At 48.5% G+C, this 19,316-nt stretch overlaps 1 protein-coding gene across 2 annotated transcripts in view; it reads right to left on the bottom strand.

Annotated features, from left to right (window-relative positions):
* Window positions 1-19,316, bottom strand: part of LOC123760272 (mitochondrial pyruvate carrier 2) — a 91,893-nt gene that overhangs the window by 49,698 nt on the left and 22,879 nt on the right. For both annotated transcript variants that reach the window (XM_045745790.2, XM_045745789.2), the window contains exon 2: window positions 18,920-18,960. In XM_045745790.2, the coding sequence (XP_045601746.1) occupies window positions 18,920-18,960 (41 nt within the window). The remainder of the gene's footprint in view (window positions 1-18,919; window positions 18,961-19,316) is intronic.

Genomic DNA, 19,316 nt, shown 5'->3' with positions numbered 1-19,316 from the left:
ACATAGAACGAAAAGGCAATGTAAAGGATCTGGGTGTACTCATGTCGGAAGACCTTACCTTTAACCCTTAAAGTGCGCATCACTTCATATGAAGTGTAAATCGTTTTACCAGTCAACTGCGCTTCACTTCATATGAAGTGTATGGGTACCGCGCACGATTTGAATGGCCCGCGGTGTAGCTGGGGGTCCCATACGCTGCCCAGGGGCTCTAGTAAACAGCGGCCATTTTGAAAAAAAATCCAGCTCACGATTCGATGGCATGGGAGGCCTCAGTTTAGCGAGAGTCACCATGGCGAGCGCACGGTCAAACGCCTCACGGGCACGCACCACTCAGTCCCTCACCCGAGAGCAAATAGCCCACGAATTATTCTCTGAAGGTGAAGAAAGTGTGTTTGACGATTCAGACAACGATGAGGATTATACACAGTTGTCGGGTGATAGCAGCAGCAGCAGTGAAAGTGAGAATGACCGCCATGCCATGGCGAGGCCTATTCGCTCTCCCATGCCTCCTCGCCCATTTCCTACCCCAATTCTACCACGACCTCACAGTTCCTGTGGATATTTTCTGTTTGAGGGTGACGAGTCAGAGGGAGGTGACTCCTTTTCTGGGTTTAGTGACTCAGATCAAAGTTTTATTGAGCCTGTGGCTGGTACCAGTGGTGTAACTGGGCGAGAAATTGTCGCGTCAGCAGCATCTCGCCCAGCCAAGCGCCACCGCATGGCACCACATGAGGGACCAAGACCCTCGTGTTCACGTGCACCCACCTCACGTGCACCCACCTCACGTGCACCCACCTCACGTGCACGTAGCCGCCATGCTTCTCGCAGACGGTATTCAGCTCCTGGTCGCCGGTATGCATCGCTTCCTCGCCGTCTTTCCTCTGCATCTCGCAGGACGCCTGGTGTACTTGAGTGGAGTGATGGTGACGATTTTATTCCTAATATTCCTCACTTTGACGATAAAGATGTAGGGATTACAAACCTTTTCCCTAATCAAGGTGAGGACATGGCTGAGATGGAATATTTTACAGCATTCTATGATGAACCACTCATGGAATACATTGTACACCAAACGAACCTGCATGCTGCTTACCTGATTGAGACGGAAATCACAGAATTTTCACGACTGCAGCGTTGGAAAAATACCACAGTGGCGGAAATGTATGTGTTTTTGGCACTCTGTTTGTTGATGAAGCACTGTCACAAACATGCAATAAATGACTATTGGAGCAAGGACAAGACAATACCAACACCTTTATTCGGGAAATATATGTCACGAGACAGGTTTCAGATACTCCTCAGGTGTCTACATTTTGGAAGTGTTCAGGACCGAACACCTGATGATAGACTGTGGCGAGTGAGGCACTACATGAACGATGTTATTGGAAAATTCAGAGATTTTTACGTACCAGCACAGAAGCTGGTGGTTGATGAATCTCTCATACTTTTCAAGGGACGTGTTCCATTCAAACAGTACATTCCCTCAAAACGAAACCGATTTGGCCTGAAATTTTTTGTTCTTTGTGATTGTGAGACAGGATACGTGTTACACATGATTCTGTACTCGGCTAGTGATGTAGACATTCCCGGTAACGACGAACATGGATTCTCGGGGAGTGTAGTGAAGACCATCATGGCTCCGTGGATGAACAAGGGACACATTTTATACACAGATAATTACTATACAAGTCCCTTGCTAGCTCGGTTCTTGCTAGAAAATAGAACCGGATTGGTTGGTACAGTAAAGCCACAACGAAGGGAAATGCCTGTGTTTGACAACGACATTGCAGTTGGTGAGTGTCAGAGAAGGAAAAGTGATAACATTCTGTCAGTTCGGTGGAAAGACAAAAGAGAGGTGAACTTGTTGACAACAATTCATGATGGAACAATGGTGAACAGTGGGAAAGTGAGCCATAAAACAAACGCACCACTATATAAGCCAGACTGTGTTTTAGACTATAATATCAACATGCGGTTGATTGATAAATCAGACATGATGATTGGCACTGCAGAGTGTGTGCGGAAGACATGTAGGTGGACGAAAAAAGTGTTCTTCCATCTTGTGGACATGAGCATGCTGAACTGTTTCAACATGTACCTTGTGAGAACTGGACGTAAGCCCACTTTCCGTGACTTTGTATTTGATGCTGCAATACAGTTATTAGGAAAGTTTGCAAAAGATGTCCCAGGTATTCAGCGGCCCATCATAAACCCACTGTTGCAGCATGCTGGTACTCCACGCCTCGCTCACACTGAAGGCTTCCTAGCACACAAACTTAAGTATTTGCCACCTGGTGTGAAGCGTGCAATAGCCCAACGTGATTGCTTGGTGTGTAAAACAACGACACGTAGAGACAAGAAACGGAAGCTTGTGCAAACATGGTGTGAAACGTGTGGTATCCCATTATGTGCTGTCGACTGCTTCAATGACTACCACAGTCTAGAAATCTTCTAAGTGTGCTTCAAAGTGTGTATAGCGTGTGCGAGTGTGTAAATATGTAAACATATAAGCAGATAGCGTGTGCGTGTGTGTAAATATATACAAATATAAGCAGAACATACAATATAATAGACTGTAATGACATATTATATTGCCGTAATTGGAAACATTTGTGCGCGCCTGTGTATACTCAAATATGCAACAATTATTGATACAAAATATGTTCAAAAGTATTTGAAACACAATTAGTGAAAAAAAATTAGATAAAATGCGCTTAGACATTGTAAATAAATAGCGCGAAAATATATTTGTGGCAACTCTGGCTGTTTGAGGACCGCGCGCAACATCTCCCGGGCGTGTACTGCATGAGCGAACATGCAGATTGTGACGTCATCACCGAGCTTCTCGGCTCTATTGCAACAAAAGTAAGTACAATAGAATTTTTTTTTTATTTTTCCCGTGATCAGTGAACAGAACTTAACAGATTAGCAAAAAAAAAAATTTTTTTTTTTTTTCAAAATGACATGCGCCTGTGTGGATAGCAGGATATTAGACCCCGAGCATGTTAAGGGTTAAAGAACACAATAAAGTAGCCGTCACAACTGCAAGAAAAATGACAGGTTGGATAACAAGAACTTTTCACACTAGAGATGCTATACCGATGATGATACTTTTCAAAACGCTTGTGCTCTCTAGAGTGGAGTACTGCTGCACAATGACAGCACCTTTCAAAGCTGGAGAAATTACTGACCTGGAGAGCGTGCAGAGATCCTTTACTGCTAGAATCCACTCAGTAAAACATCTAAACTATTGGGACCGACTAAAGAGCCTAAAACTGTACTCCCTTGAGCGCAGGCGGGAGAGGTACATAATAATTTACACGTGGAAAATATTAGAGGGGCTGGTCCCAAACCTGCACACAGAAATAACATCACATGAGACCAGAAGACATGGCAGGATGTGCAGAATACCCCTGTTGAAAAACAGAGGTGCAACTGGTACTCTGAGAGAAAACTCTATCAACATCAGAGGTCCGAGACTGTTCAACACGCTTCCACTACACATAAGGGGCATAACTGGCCGACCCCTCAGTGTTCAAGAGAGAACTGGATAAGCACCTCCAAAGGATACCTGATCAACCAGGCTGTGACTCGTACGTCAGGCTGCGAGCAGCCGCGTCCAACAGCCTGGTTGATCAGTCCGGCAACCAGGAGGCCTGGTCGACGACCGGGCCGCGGGGACGCTAAGCCCCAGAAGCACCTCAAGGTAACCTCAAGGTAACCACCCCGAACGCAAGCCGGAGCAGCTCCGCCAGCGCTGCACAAAATGAGGCAACAGGAAGAAACGTCAAATAACTGTAGTCCTGAAAACCCAAGAAAAGACAGGACAACCCGATGCGAAAGAGAAGACAACCTATGAAGAGCAAGAAAAAGGTGCAAAGAAACACCAGGAACATCATACTGTTGCTGAGACAAAGCTCACAGGTGGGACACCATCAATGAAGCCACCTGATCACCATAGAGATGGTGATACCTGCGTCAAAATACCAGACGCAAAGAGCCGAGGAGAAGGCCGAACCAGTCACGTACAGGGTTGGTCCGACCTGCCGAAAGAGGTAGAGCCGGGGGAAAACGCCCCGGACAGACAGGCCACACCATCCCCGGCCGACCTGGTGAGCACTGGTCACAAAGCCCCAGCCGAGAGATGACCTGTCTGTGAACACATCGAGCGAAGGCTTGGGGAGGTGCCAAGGCACAGAACCCCGAAAACCCCAAAGAGGAAGCTGGTGACGCAGCACTAACACAAGATCACCGGAGGACGAACCCAATGATTGCAAGAGAAGTGGAAGGGGAGTCGCCGAAGGAACCAAACAGACGCCGAAGCCAAACCTGACCCTGCGGGCAGACCAGCACGTCGAAGTTCAGACTTGCACACAACCGCTCGAGCAACCATCGAGCAACCCGGGACCCCCTTAAACAGCTGAAGGTGGGACCACAGCCGCAGCAACACTTCTGGAGGGAAATACAAGGAGTGGTCCAAGAGCCCTAAACTAGACCCAGCCAGGTCCGAACCTAGGACGGAAACAGATGGAACGGCCTTCAGATCACCGGGAAACCAAACCCGGCAATCTGGAAAAAAACAAACCCTTGGCGAGCAGACAAGTGGACCAACTGGGAGCACACACCAGCCAGTCGTTGAGGTAGGCCAGACACCGAATCCCGAGCAGACTCGGACAGAGCACCAAGATCCGGTATAGATGCGTAAATACACCAAGTGCCAACTACAAACTAGAGAAGGCAAAAAAAGCGGCAAGCCTGAAGCCCCACCACCAACTGTGCCAGTCCCGGAAACCTGGAGAGCAATGTGCCAAGAAATGACCTGGGGGTCCAGGGGCCACCATCCAGGCACCCGGCCCCAACAGAAGCCGGACTGGAGACAACAGTCCTCCGATGAGGGCATAAAGTCCAGGGCGCAGACTGACGAAGTCCAGAAGAACCGCAGATCCGCCAGGCCCGTGTCTGCATAGAGCAGACAGAAACCCCAGAAGGATGGGGCGGATCGACCACGTCCAACACACCCACTAAGATGACATGACGAAAGAAAAATATACAATGGGGCCTCGACTTACGATGCTAATCCGTTCCCAGAGACGGATCGTAAGTCGAAATATCGTAAGTCGATGCGATTTTTCCCCATAAGAAATAAAGGGAATTGAATTAATCCGTTCCCCACCCTCCAAGATATCAACATACAAATACATTTTATACTGAATACAATGTTTTTTTCTAACTACAATACAGTACCAAAGTGTCTCTTACCTTTATGGAGGGCTCTTGATGGCGCATGGAAGATGGTGATGAGGGGGAAGGAAGAGAGTTGTTACTGTTTGGAAGGGGAGTCCCCTTCCATTAACACATCAGGCAGTGATGTTTTCTCTGGGGTACTCTCTCTCCTACGTTTTGCCTGAATACCACTAGGACCTGGTTGTGGTTCAGTGCTTGTTTGTCTCACTACAAATTTGTCAAGAGACATTTGTTTTTCCCTTCGTTTTAACATTTGTCTGTAATGATGCATCACAGTGTCATTGAATAGGTTAAGGCAACGACCTACTGCAGCTTGATTTGGGCGAGTCGTTTCAGCAAAGGTTTGCAATTCTTCCCATGCTGCGCACATTTTCTTAATTCTTGAGGAAGAGACATTCTGTACTCTTGTTTCTGCTCTATGGTCATCCTTACATGGGTTTTCATATGTTGAGCCTTACCACTGACTTTCCTGGGACTCATGGCGTGATATATAATAATTACTTTAATGTTCAAAATGCAAAAAATCACCACAAAAGCGGAATTTCTTATAGGCGCGATCGTCACTAAGCGGGCAGCTGTAGTAAACTGAGGCAGGTCGGCTGCGTGATTGGGAACCACGTGCTCGGTCGACCCGAACATGTACCAACAAATATCGGAAGTCGACGACACCATCGGATGTCGAGTTGCATTTTTCGATGAAATTTACATCGTAACTCGAAATTATCGTAAGTAGGGGTAATCGTATGTCGAGGTGCCACTGTATATATATATACAAATACACACAAGGTGTATTACACACACATGTGTATACACATGCACACAGTGTACATGTACATGTGTGTACACACACGTGAAAAGAAAATTATAAGCCGCCGACCAGTGGACAGAGAGCCCCACGCCAGTCAGGCGAAGAAGGCACAAAACAGCATCAATAGCCTCACCTCAACAACAAAACCCAAAGTCCTGGCACGGCCACAACACGTGCCAAGACCCAAAAAGAACAGCCTGCAAGCCAGGAAGACCCCGGAACCCCAGAAGGGAGAACAGGGTCACACACGAGGAAACAAAGCCCCTTGAAATCACAAAGGGGGGCCCCAAGAGGAAGAAACCTCTGGAACGAAACCAAAGAACCCAAAGGAACCTGGAATCGAACCCGAGGGGAGCCCAAACCACCACGTTTGCGGGCGGAGATACACCACAGAAAGGCAAAGCACAGCCCCCAGACAGAACCCTCAGGGAAACGGCCAAAACAGACTGAAAACCAAGGGACAAGGTGTGAGAGCAAGCATAAACAGACAGGGACACTGAGCCCAAACCTTAGGGCCCAGACCCAAAACAGACTAAGTGGAAAACCCGATGTAAAATCAACACCCAAACGTTCCCAGAGGAACAGACGACGAGCAGAAAACACCAAAAAAGCAAAGAAATGACAACAGGAGAATAAAACCCCTGAAAAAAAAGTGAAAAAACTCACCCAAGACGCTCGCTCGCACACCCAGACTCACGTAAACAAACTGCAACGCCGCCCTGGTGGCCACGCTGGGAAACTGTCAGAAGAAAATGGCCACCAAAACAGGGGGCTGTGATCGACGCAAAAGATATGAAAACATGCCAGCAAAAGTGGGAAGCAAGCAGACTGGATGAGCGAAAAACTCCGCCCAGAAGCAGAAAACCCAGGCAGGGGCAAACAGCCCCAGAACTGCTAGCAGGCATCCCCCACAGCCCCGGGAACCCGCAACAGAAGGCCCGAGGCAGAGCCGTCCTCCACGCCCTCCGCCCTTAACCCTCAAACCGCTAGGGGCCCAAATGGATTCAACACCCACAGGCGCAACAAACAAAAAAAAATCCAAAAAATTCTTTCGTCTTATTTAGTGTTCATTTTTGTTCCCTGATCACTGAAAAAATAAAAAAAAAATCGTAGGTGGCATATTTTAGCCGCAATAGGGTACCGAAGTCTAACAAAAAAAGGGGCATTGACAGAACCTTCACTAGACGAGGTCTACTCCGCCCGAACTGTCAGGCGACAGTTGCCACAAATATATCATTACCTGATTATTTCAATGTCTCCGATTGATTTTTGCTTAGTTTTTTTGCAGTAATATTATTCAATACAGTGAATTGTGATATATTTATATAATAAAATGTGTGAACCATCACTGTACTCAAAATTATGGTGTGCATATTAGTGATTCAATTATTATGTTCATAAAACAATAAAAAATAGTTTTGCTGTTGTTACACTATATACACAGGTTATATATAAGTATTTGCATGTTTTGTTCACCATAACGAACCACTAAGTTGGTCTTGTGAGTCAAAAAGCAACGAGGAGTGACCGCCACACACCAGCCAGCCACTCGTTGCCACTCCCTCCCTCAACAACACCTCACTCACCCTCATTCTCCTCCCACAATACTGTTTTTGCATTTATTCACTATACACAGACATTATATATAAGTATTTACATGTTTTGTTCACCATAACTGTACATCTAAGCTTGTATGGTGAGTAAAGGCACAAAGACGTAGCTACTCATACAGTCAGCTGGTGGCGGTCGCCCTCAAGGCCAGACGCACTAATATTTCTCCTCCAACAATATTGTTTGTGGTGTTATTACACTATATACACACATTATATATATAAGTATCTACCTGTTTTATTCACCATACCTGTACAAATAAGCTGGTATGGTACCCAAAGACCATAGTGGCCACCAGTAAACAACATAAGCCGTGCAGAAAACGCATCTTCCTCACCAAAATGGCGGCTCCCAACCTACTCCTGTTGCTGTTATCTCACACCATACACACGTTATATATAAGTATCTACATTTATGTTCACCATAGTGAACCGCTAAGCTGATATGGTGAGTGCAGTCAATAAAAGGTGGCCACACACAGTCAGAAGACGACGCCACAACCCTCCCTCCATGGAGCACAGCGCTAAATATCGCCACAATCCTGCTATTATGAGAATCCTAGTCAGTTTTATCACAGTCAGGGGTCTTCTATAATACTATCATCGCTAAGTAATAGCAGGATCATATATATTATGGCATTTGTAGGCGATGCTGTGGTCACAAGCTGAACAGCGGTGTTGTGAGCTCGTGCTGCGTGCGCCAGCCTTGGTGGCTTGCTCATTACCGACGCTCTCACACCCAAGAATGTTGGCCTGGATTTTTTTTCTAGGTGGCATCTGTCAACTATCGGTCGTGGCTGTACTATAGCTGCCCCTATCCCAGGCGGGGCGTTTAAATTATAGCGCTAGACACGAAAGCATATTTGACCTGCCCAAAACGCTGCGCGTACTAGTGGCTTTACAAGAGTGTAAATACTGTACAGTACTATCCAATGTATTCTCACAAACCCAATGTACCTTCTTGTGGGTAATAAATAAATAAATATATATATATATATATATATATATATATATATATATATATATATATATATATATATATATATATATATATATATAAATAAATAAATAAATAAATACAGTGGTACCTCGGAATGCGATTGTCCCTGTATGCGAGGTTTTCGGAAGGCGAGGTGTATTTACTCCAAAAATTTGTCTCAGAAGGCGAGGGTTACTTCGGGAGGCGAGTTTGGACGCGAGTTTGTTGATACGCGTACAGCCGACCTAGCGCGTTCGTCGCCCCTCCGCCCCGTCGCCCCTCAGTTTATTATTGTCTGGCGCTCAGTGACTACCCCCACATCAATTCTTCTCGCGGATTTTCAGTGTTTTGTTGGATTTTTGGTGATTTGTCTATACAATTTGTTATTATATATCTCACCATGGGTCCCAAGAAAGCCAGTGGTAAGGATAAAGGCCAGAAAGCTCCTGTGAGGATGACAATAGAGGAGAAACAAGAGATCATTCGGAAGCATGAGAACGGTACACGTGTTGTTGAACTTTGTAGGCAGTACAACAAAGCCACATCAACAATATGCACTATACTTAGGAAGAAAAATAAGATTATGGGTGCTAAAGTGGCAAAAGGAGTAAGAACATTAACGGCACAAAGACCACAAATACTTGAAGAAGTGGAAAAGTTGTTATTAATTTGGATACACGACAAGGAGTTGAGGGGTGATAGTGTTTCGGAGGCCATTATTTGTGAGAAAGCCAGGGTGTTGCACGAAGACCTTCTAAAGAATACCCCTGCAACGAGTGATGCAGATAAGAAAGAGTTTAAGGCAAGCAGGGGCTGGTTTGAAAAATTTAGAAAGAGAAGTGGTATCCATAGTGTTACAAGGCATGGGGTTATGTGATGTGATTATGGAAGGGGACTCCCCTTCCAAACAGTAACTCCTCTCCTCCTCCCCCCTCCTCACCATCTTCCATACGCCTACAGCACTCGACAGCAAGGTAAGTAATAACTGGAACACAGTTTTGTAGGTTTATTTAGATGAATTAGGTAAATTAGGTATAAAAATTTAGTTTGATGTGGGGTTTTTGGGGTAGTCAGGAACGGATTAATTCATTTCCCTTTATTTCTTATGGGGAAATTAACTTCGGAATGCGAGTTTTCGGAAGGCGAGGCGTCTCCAGGAACGGATTAAACTCTTATTCTGAGGTATGCCTGTACAGTATCCACTCAATTTAACGGCCTCTTTTATACCGATCTGCCGGTAATAACGACCGGTTTGGGAGATCGGTATCTGGACCCTCATATACCAGTCTGGCGGTCGATATTACCGAAGGTCGGTATTGAGTTTGTTTTGGCATCGGCGGCCCCTCATGTGGCAACAGGCCACCGACCTCCAAGGCCTTGAGGGAGGGATGGGAGGCAGTGATTGATGGAGGGAGGGAGGGAGTTGGTCAGGAGGGAGGGAGGGAGTTGGTCAGGAAGGGAGAGAGGGAGTTGGTCAGGAAGGGAGGGAGGGAGTTGGTCAGGAAGGGAGGGAGGGCATTGGCGAGGGAGGGAGTGAGTTGGTCAGGGAGGGAGGGAGGGAGTTGGTCAGGAAGGGAGGGAGGGAGGGAGTTGGTCAGGAAGGGAGGGAGGGAGTTGGTCAGGAAGGGAGGGAGTTGGTCAGGAAGGGAGTTGGTTAGGGAGGGAGGGAGTTGGTCAGGAAGGGAGGGAGGGAGGGAGTTGGTCAGGAAGGGAGGGAGGGAGGGAGTTGGTCAGGAAGGGAGGGAGGGAGGGAGTTGGTTGGGAAGGGAGGGAGGGAGGGAGTTGGTCAGGAAGGGAGGGAGGGAGGGAGTTGGTCAGGAAGGGAGGGAGGGAGGGAGTTGGTCAGGAAGGGAGGGAGGGAGGGAGTTGGTCAGGAAGGGAGGGAGGGAGGGAGTTGGTCAGGAAGGGAGGGAGTTGGTCAGGAAGGGAGGGAGGGAGGGAGTTGGTCAGGAAGGGAGGGAGGGAGGGAGTTGGTCAGGAAGGGAGGGAGGGAGGGAGTTGGTCAGGAAGGGAGGGAGGGAGGGAGTTGGTCAGGAAGGGAGGGAGGGAGGGAGTTGGTCAGGAAGGGAGGGAGGGAGGGAGTTGGTCAGGAAGGGAGGGAGGGAGGGAGTTGGTCAGGAAGGGAGGGAGGGAGGGAGTTGGTCAGGAAGGGAGGGAGGGAGGGAGTTGGTCAGGAAGGGAGGGAGGGAGTTGGTCAGGAAGGGAGGGAGGGAGTTGGTCAGGAAGGGAGGGAGTTGGTCAGGAAGGGAGGAAGGGAGTTGGTTAGGGAGGGAGGGAGTTGGTCAGGAAGGGAGGGAGGGAGGGAGTTGGTCAGGAAGGGAGGGAGGGAGGGAGTTGGTCAGGAAGGGAGGGAGGGAGGGAGTTGGTTGGGAAGGGAGGGAGGGAGGGAGTTGGTCAGGAAGGGAGGGAGGGAGGGAGTTGGTCAGGAAGGGAGGGAGGGAGGGAGTTGGTCAGGAAGGGAGGGAGGGAGGGAGTTGGTCAGGAAGGGAGGGAGGGAGGGAGTTGGTCAGGAAGGGAGGGAGGGAGGGAGTTGGTCAGGAAGGGAGGGAGTTGGTCAGGAAGGGAGGGAGGGAGGGAGTTGGTCAGGAAGGGAGGGAGGGAGGGAGTTGGTCAGGAAGGGAGGGAGGGAGGGAGTTGGTCAGGAAGGGAGGGAGGGAGGGAGTTGGTCAGGAAGGGAGGGAGGGAGGGAGTTGGTCAGGAAGGGAGGGAGGGAGGGAGTTGGTCAGGAAGGGAGGGAGGGAGGGAGTTGGTCAGGAAGGGAGGGAGGGAGGGAGTTGGTCAGGAAGGGAGGGAGGGAGGGAGTTGGTCAGGAAGGGAGGGAGGGAGGGAGTTGGTCAGGAAGGGAGGGAGGGAGGGAGTTGGTCAGGAAGGGAGGGAGGGAGGGAGTTGGTCAGGAAGGGAGGGAGGGAGGGAGTTGGTCAGGAAGGGAGGGAGGGAGGGAGTTGGTCAGGAAGGGAGGGAGGGAGGGAGTTGGTCAGGAAGGGAGGGAGGGAGGGAGTTGGTCAGGAAAGGAGGGAGGGAGGGAGTTGGTCAGGAAGGGAGGGAGGGAGGGAGTTGGTCAGGAAGGGAGGGAGGGAGGGAGTTGGTCAGGAAGGGAGGGAGGGAGGGAGTTGGTCAGGAAGGGAGGGAGTTGGTCAGGAAGGGAGAGAGGGAGGGAGTTGGTCAGGAAGGGAGGGAGGGAGGGAGTTGGTCAGGAAGGGAGGGAGGGAGGGAGTTGGTCAGGAAGGGAGGGAGGGAGGGAGTTGGTCAGGAAGGGAGGGAGGGAGTTGGTCAGGAAGGGAGGAAGGGAGTTGGTCAGGAAGGGAGTTGGTCAAGAAGGGAGTTGGTCAGGAAGGGAGTTGGTCAGGAAGGGAGGGAGGGAGTTGGTCAGGAAGGGAGGAAGGGAGTTGGTCAGGAAGGGCGGGAGAGAGTTGGTCAGGAAGGGAGGGAGTTGGTCACGGAAGGAGGAAAAACAATTGTGGTGTGTATGGGACTCGCTTAAGCCTAACGAAGGTGGCGTTGGCGGTGTTGCAAGAATTATATTGTTTTCTTATTGCTGTGGAGAGCTAGTTACGAATATTAATTAAATAACACTATAATAGATGAACAGTACAGTACAGTATTTGGTTTGCTATTTATTCATTTAAATATTTACAATAAAATAAAATGGGATTTAACAGAACTTACGGCGCATCGTACAGCGTGTCAACACCCACGTGTCTGTCGACACATGTGGAGGGGAGATGGGAAGGCTGGCGTGAGGTGGGGGAGGGAGGTTGACCAGGCAGATCACACGTGTCGTCCAGTCTCGCCACTTACCCACCTGTTCACCCACTTCCCTGCCCACCCACCTGTTTACCCACTTCCCTGCCCACCCACCTGTTTACCCACCTGTTCACCCACTTCCCTGCCCACCCACCTGCCTGCACACCCACTTACCCACCTGTTCACCCACTTCCCTGCCCACCCACCTGTTTACCCACCTGTTCACCCACTTCCCTGCCCACCCACCTGCCAATCCATCCACCCACCTGTTCACCCACTTCCCTGCCCACCCACCTGTTCACCCACTTCCCTGCCCACCCACCTGTTCACCCACTTCCCTGCCCACCCACCTGTTCACCCACTTCCCTACCCACCCACCTGTTCACCCACTTCCCTGCCCACCCACCTGTTTACCCACTTCCCTGCCCACCCACCTGTTTACCCACTTCCCTGCCCACCCACCTGTTTACCCACTTCCCTGCCCACCCACCTGTTTACCCACTTCCCTGCCCACCCACCTGTTTACCCACTTCCCTGCCCACCCACCTGTTTACCCACCTGTTCACCCACCCACCTATTTACCCACTTCCCTGCCTGCACGCCCACTTACCCACCTGTCAATCCATCCACCCACCTGTTCACCCACTTCCCTACCCACCCACCTGTTCACCCACTTCCCTGCACACCCACCTGTTCACCCACTTCCCTGCCCACCCACCTGTTTACCCACATGCCTGCATGCCCACTTACCCACCTGTCAATGCACCCACCCACCTATTCACCCACCTGCCTGCTTACCCACTCACCCACCTGCCTGCTCGAACCTGTTCACCCACCAAGCCCATCTACCTGCTATCCACTCATCCAAAACCCACCTGCCTGAACCCACCTATCCCTGCCTGCCCACCCACCCACTTGCCTGCCTGCTCACCCACTTTCCCTGCCCACCTACCAGCTAGGCAGCTAACCACCCATGCACCAGCCCCACACACTAATTAGTGTGTCAATTCAAATCATGCGTGTGGTATAAAAATTGTCGGAAATGGTCCCTTTTGGACTCAGAGGTGAAAAAGTACTATTATCCGGAACATGTGATAATCCAGCTTGGGGTCCTTCCCATATAGTCCGGATAGTCGAGTGGAGACAACTACCTGAATGTTACTTGAAAAATTACCGACATCTTAACTTCGGAAATACCAGAACTCCGGAAATAACGACCAGGGTACAGCCCCATATAGGCCGTTAAATTGAGTGGATACTGTATATAAATGATGTGCGCGGTTTCGGTTTTGTCACTGATATATATATATGATATGCGCGGTTTATGGGTTAAAGAAAAGGAAGAGTCCAAGGGAAAGGCAGCAAGAAAGAGCCGCTGGTAAGACCCAGAAGCCTTGGCAGGAGGAACAGGCTCGAAAACCTCCGTCCCCCACCCGAATGGGGCAGCCCCCAAAACCACCTGAGTCTCGGCCCCAACTAAACCTCGCCCTGAGCCTGAAACCCGCAGACGGTCCGGAGCTGGGAATAGGGAGGGAAAGGGGCAAACAGCACTTAACCAAAACGGGGTGGCCCCGGGGCATCTGGGTGGAAAACCAACCTAGCGTGTTGCAGCAACCTAATCTAGCTTGCAACACGGATGTTGCCTGTACTCTGAACAGTAATAACATCAGAAGAGTACTGGAGAACAAGCAGAGAATATATCTCGCAAGACTACGGGTCTAGATGTCAGTGACCCAAAAGGCAACATTACGGAGGTAAAAGTGGCGACTGTCACCCGGAGACATGGGCACAGCAACCAACGAACCCGTACGAGATGGGTTGAAACCCAGAAGACACATTCAATGGTCCACCGAGCCCCGACAGGGTTTTCCAGGACCCGTAGGGTAACAACTACGGGAAGCCCGGGCAAGGTGTTGCTAACTGGTTAAAACCCAAAAACAACATGGGGGTAGAGGACAACACTGAAAACCCCTGCGACGAGTACAGTCACGGGGGCCTAGCAGAGGGCCACCAAACACTACCAGTGGAAGTACTGTATAGCAACACTAGGCAGACCCCTACCTGGCAAAGAAAATAAAAACAAAAGAAACCGTCCCCAGAGGCAACAGGAACCGGTCACCGCTTAATTGGCAGGTTGCGCAACACCTTGACACCCTAACCAGCACAATACCAGTCCCTACCCAGGGCCAAACAAGAGCCCCAAGCCCCAGCTGGCCCCAAGGGCGAGGCAAATGCCGAGCAGCAAGAACCTCTATGGGAATGGTTCCCGAACGCTCCAGGGAAGATAACCCTGTCACGCAGGGGCAGCACTCACAGGGCGCTTAGGGAAGGAAGCCCTTAAGCGCATGCATCCCCGGTACTGATGAGCAACACCTGGTCACCGCACAACACAACACACGGCAGTAAACGCCACGATTGGCAAACACCGCCTAGGAAACTGAGGCTAGAGAAGCGTCTATCCCGGTTGACATTAGATTACGAACTGATGCAGCCGGCGGCAGCCGGCTGCATCAGTTCTGCATCGGGACGCAGCCGGCGTGGTAAGGTCCGAGGCTCCCCCCTCCCCCTCTTGGGGCAGGGAGGGCTGCACAGACGATCAGTATGGCAGTAAAGTGTGATGTTTGCTTGTCTGCTTGTTTCCTTGGGATTATAGGGAATTTCTACCTCTCTGTTCGGTTTTCTGTTTTAGTTTTTACAATGTGGGGTTTGTTTTGTTATGCCTACCTTTCTGGGTGCCTAACCCTGGTCGATGGCAGATAAGGAAAACCCCAACCAAAAGGGGGTTTTCTAGGGCCATTACTCCCCGAAACTCTCTGAAGGGGCCAGGTTCTGGCACTGGTCCCTGGTAGGTCTGAACTCCTTAGCTAATGTCCTGGTCTAATATAACATGCATTAGCCCGACAAGCTCCAGGGAGCCGTAGGGGCTCCCCACAGAAAGGTGGAAGGAGGCAGACAGAAAGGCCAAGGACCGGGCTGAACCCAAAGATTAAACCAACACACCCTGTTAACAAGCGAGGCAAATGGCATAGAACATCGTCGCTGCCTCCCAGAGCACAGGCGCATATAGCTTGGGCAAAGCCATTGATGATGAGCACTGCAGACACCAAAGCACCTATACAGTACTAGGCTCAGAGCCGAGCTCATCAGCATCCTCATGGAGCCAATCAGCATGGAACTCCACGAGGGCCAAAAACCACACAACTAAAGTCAAGTGCGAATGAACCCAAAAGTTCTCTGCCATGAGGGCTGCAAAAAGCAAAGGCACTTGGGCATGGATCTGCATCAAGCCCACATCCCGGGAAAGAGTGAGATCAAATGGGCAGTCTTTGAAGGACCACCCAACAATTGAAACATTCGACATGTCATGTCACACAAGTGTGTAGGAGTGACAAAAGCCGTGCCAAGCCCCAAAGGAAAATAGAGGATTGTCTGCTGGCCAGGAAGACTCTGGAACCTCAAAATACTGTACATCAAATACAGAGAGGAAGACCCAAATTCAAAAGATGCAGGGTCCATCATAGAGGCAAACTCCATTGGTCTCGTAGGAGTTACTAGAGATCCACCTAAGCCACCAAATTGGGGAATCCAAGTGGAAGGAAACCTCTGAAAGAATGCATCTAACAGACTGAGAGGCACCCAGAAATGAACCCTGGGGGGGGGGGGGGGGCACATAAAGGTAAACTCAGAAAAGGAGGGTAGATATGAAACCCTTCCCCTTGAAACAAAAGGCCCTCATCAAAGGGGACAATGGTCTAATTGGGGTACAAGGAAACCCAGGGCTCCTTATTGGACTCTACCCCCCAAGCCACAAAGTCTTGGAATCCGAACACAAAGGCTCCAGGGAAGCTGGAGTCCAAAGGAGGGGCTTCAGAGGAAGGGGTCAGCTGGAAAAAAGAAAGCCCTGAAACCTCAGTGGGACTAGGTAGCTCAACTGCCTCTACACATGAAGTGGAAGGAGCCATCACCAAGAGAAGGCCGAGGCCAATCCCAAGATAAGCCCTGCCCTGACTCGGACACCCTTGGACGTTTTTGAGACAGAAGCAAGGTGGATAGGAACAGAAGCAGAACATACCACACCTAAGGGGAATGAAAGAAGTGCAGATGGAACCAAAGGGGAATTAACCAACACCTCCAATTCTGTGTCCCTAACCACAAGATGGGCCAACTCCAGGGTATCTAATCACAGCCCGTCCTCCAAAAATGGGGTGGTAAATGTAAGAAGACAAATAAGTGCAATTATGTACTATTCATAGCAGTTAGGAATTGTACTTATTTTCACTTAGTATTAAATCGTACTGTTAGATATATTGTGAATATTTGAGTTTACCTGAAAAACTGAAAAGAAAACCACAACCTCACCTAACCGTCTTAGTTTTTGAAGATAATAATTGTATTGCTTCTTAATTACAATTAGTACTTAATCTATAGCTATATTGATATTACAGTTTTATAAAACTAATAAAACAAAACTAAAATATATCAATAAATTGTAAAGTAACTCAGGATATTTTAAAATTTTGTATAAAGTCTATATTGTTTAATTAACCTGAAAAAGAAATTCCTGATATTTAAAACTTGTGTATCGTAAGTCGAAATTGAAAACGTCATCCTAAAATTCTGAGTGACTTAACAGAAAACGAGAATTATTAAAGCGGGGGAGGGAGTTGGGTCAATGTAACAGCCCCATAAGTGCAATTATGCACTGCTTATTACAGTAAGAAAGTGTACTTATTACACTTAGTATTAAATCGTACTGTCAATTCGGAGGATGGGTTGCTAATCAAGCACACAATTGAGACCACTGCAGCCAGCCGAAATGAACATGCAAGGCAGAATAATTATCAAAATAAGGTGCCAAGCTGGAGAGACTATGTAGCACCACTGCAAGGCAGAAGCTTCTGATACTCTTCATGTCAGGAGGGGTCAGAAAGAAGAACCGTGGGGACAGCAAACCCCACAGAATACGGGGTCATAGGTGTCACTGACCCAAGAGGTAGCCACAGGGTGAATGATTGTCACCCTGTGGCACGAACAACGAACAGCCCTCAAACTCGCACAAGGCGAGAGTGGATTCGGAAGGGATATCCATACGCCATACCAAATCTGTATGCGATTTCCAGGACCTGAAGGGTAAACCAAGCAGGATACCCCTAAGCACTTTGGATGCTTGATGGATATTACTGTATATACTGTGGTAAGCCAACAAGCTTAGGCAACATTGCTGTTATGGCCAACCTGGGCATGCTGTATGAAGAAGCACATAAACCACCAGTGTACCTCAACCTCAAAGTCCATAGATGGCCAGCACTTAGCTGAGAAACAGTGGGACCTGCCACAGTGTGCTGACTACCCATGAACCCTACAGCAGATATGGTGCCCAATTCGCATCAGCGGCTGCCATCTATCATCATGCTATCATGCAAGAGGAGCCACACATCTATGGTTCATCCAATAAAATCAGCAGGCTTCTAGATGTTACTACTGCTTGGCTTAGACTCGGTTACAAGTATCTCTGGGAATTCTCATTATCTGCCGATGTAGACCTGACCAAATGTAAACTGTCAATGAAATTATTCGTACACCCTCTGTCACTATGTGATGGAGTGCGAAAAGATATGAATTCAGAGACAATTCTGCAACCAATGTTCCAATGATATGTAAATATTTAATTCAAAATGATCTGCTACCAGAAATTTTAACCAAATATCCCCAGTTTGCTAACTGTAGGTAACCTATCCACCGCTGCCCACTGGATGAGGGGGCGGTGTGCAGGACAAACATATCAATTGTGACACAAGCTCTCCACATATGTCAGTTGCTCAATTTAGAAACTGTACTTGTGGTTGATCTCGAACCCATTGTTGATGTGACGACTTATACTGAATTTTGTAACTAGCTCATCAAAATTGTAACTTGCTTAGCTAGATGAATTGTGGGGTTCAGTCCCTGAGCCCATTATGTGCCTCTGTAACCCTTTTCACTACTGCCCATAAGATGGGTATGGGGTGCATAATAAATGAACTAAACTAACACACTGGGCTTCATAGCCCAGTGAGCACTGAAGGCTCTCAGGCCCTAAATAATGGGGGGTAGTGCTAACGAGCTCATCTCGTGCTAGTTTCAAGAGATTTAATTGTGTGTTTATATTGTTGGGGAGTTTCATTTAACAGTTTTGAGGCTTCAGTCTCTTTGAATCCAGCAGAAGTCTGTACTCGTTCGCTGCCCTTCTGGATGCTTTCCCAGTGGGGTGGCAGTGCCACCTGCTCTCTGCATCTCAGAGAGGGAGGACCACAGGTTCTGGATAGAACCCCAACAGTTCTATCAACAGTTAGAACTGTTGGGGTTCTATCCACAAAAGCCCCAACAGAACTCCATGTGATGCTGGAAGCCATCTCAGTAAGATAGCTTCAGGGAGCCACAAGGGGCTTTCCCCAGAAAAGTTGGAGTATATGAGAATAATAGTTATAAAAATCATATTTGTTACCAGAGAGAAAATAGTTACAAGTTAGTTGCCAGGGGAAATAAACAACTTACCCATTTGACGCAAGGACCCCAAAAGAACACAGTTTTGGGACCTGTGGAGAAGAAAAACACATTGTGAATTGTATTAAAAGCAATTGCATATCTAATCTGATTATGTCATTAACCACAACATTACCATCATTAATTCCCCTTTTCATAGCAGGAGATGGCATCTGAAGAAAAAATAAAATGGAAAAAAAAAGAAAAATCAGGTCTAATATGGCAACACGATGGTGAAATCAAAATTAATTTCTTGTAAGTAATATAATTATGGGTAATATTACCCCCCCCTCCCTTCCCCATCAGCAAGATGGTGCTTCTGCATCCTCTTGACATCACCTTTCCAGGATGTCTTTTCAAATCTCGCAATACTGTGAAAAAGGTACCCCAGAATATCACCAGCTGTTGG

Source organism: Procambarus clarkii, chromosome 39 (assembly GCF_040958095.1).
Source record: "Procambarus clarkii isolate CNS0578487 chromosome 39, FALCON_Pclarkii_2.0, whole genome shotgun sequence".
Taxonomy (NCBI): domain Eukaryota; kingdom Metazoa; phylum Arthropoda; class Malacostraca; order Decapoda; family Cambaridae; genus Procambarus; species Procambarus clarkii.
Note: the sequence above shows the minus strand (reverse complement) of the source record. Positions and strands in the feature narration are given on the sequence as shown.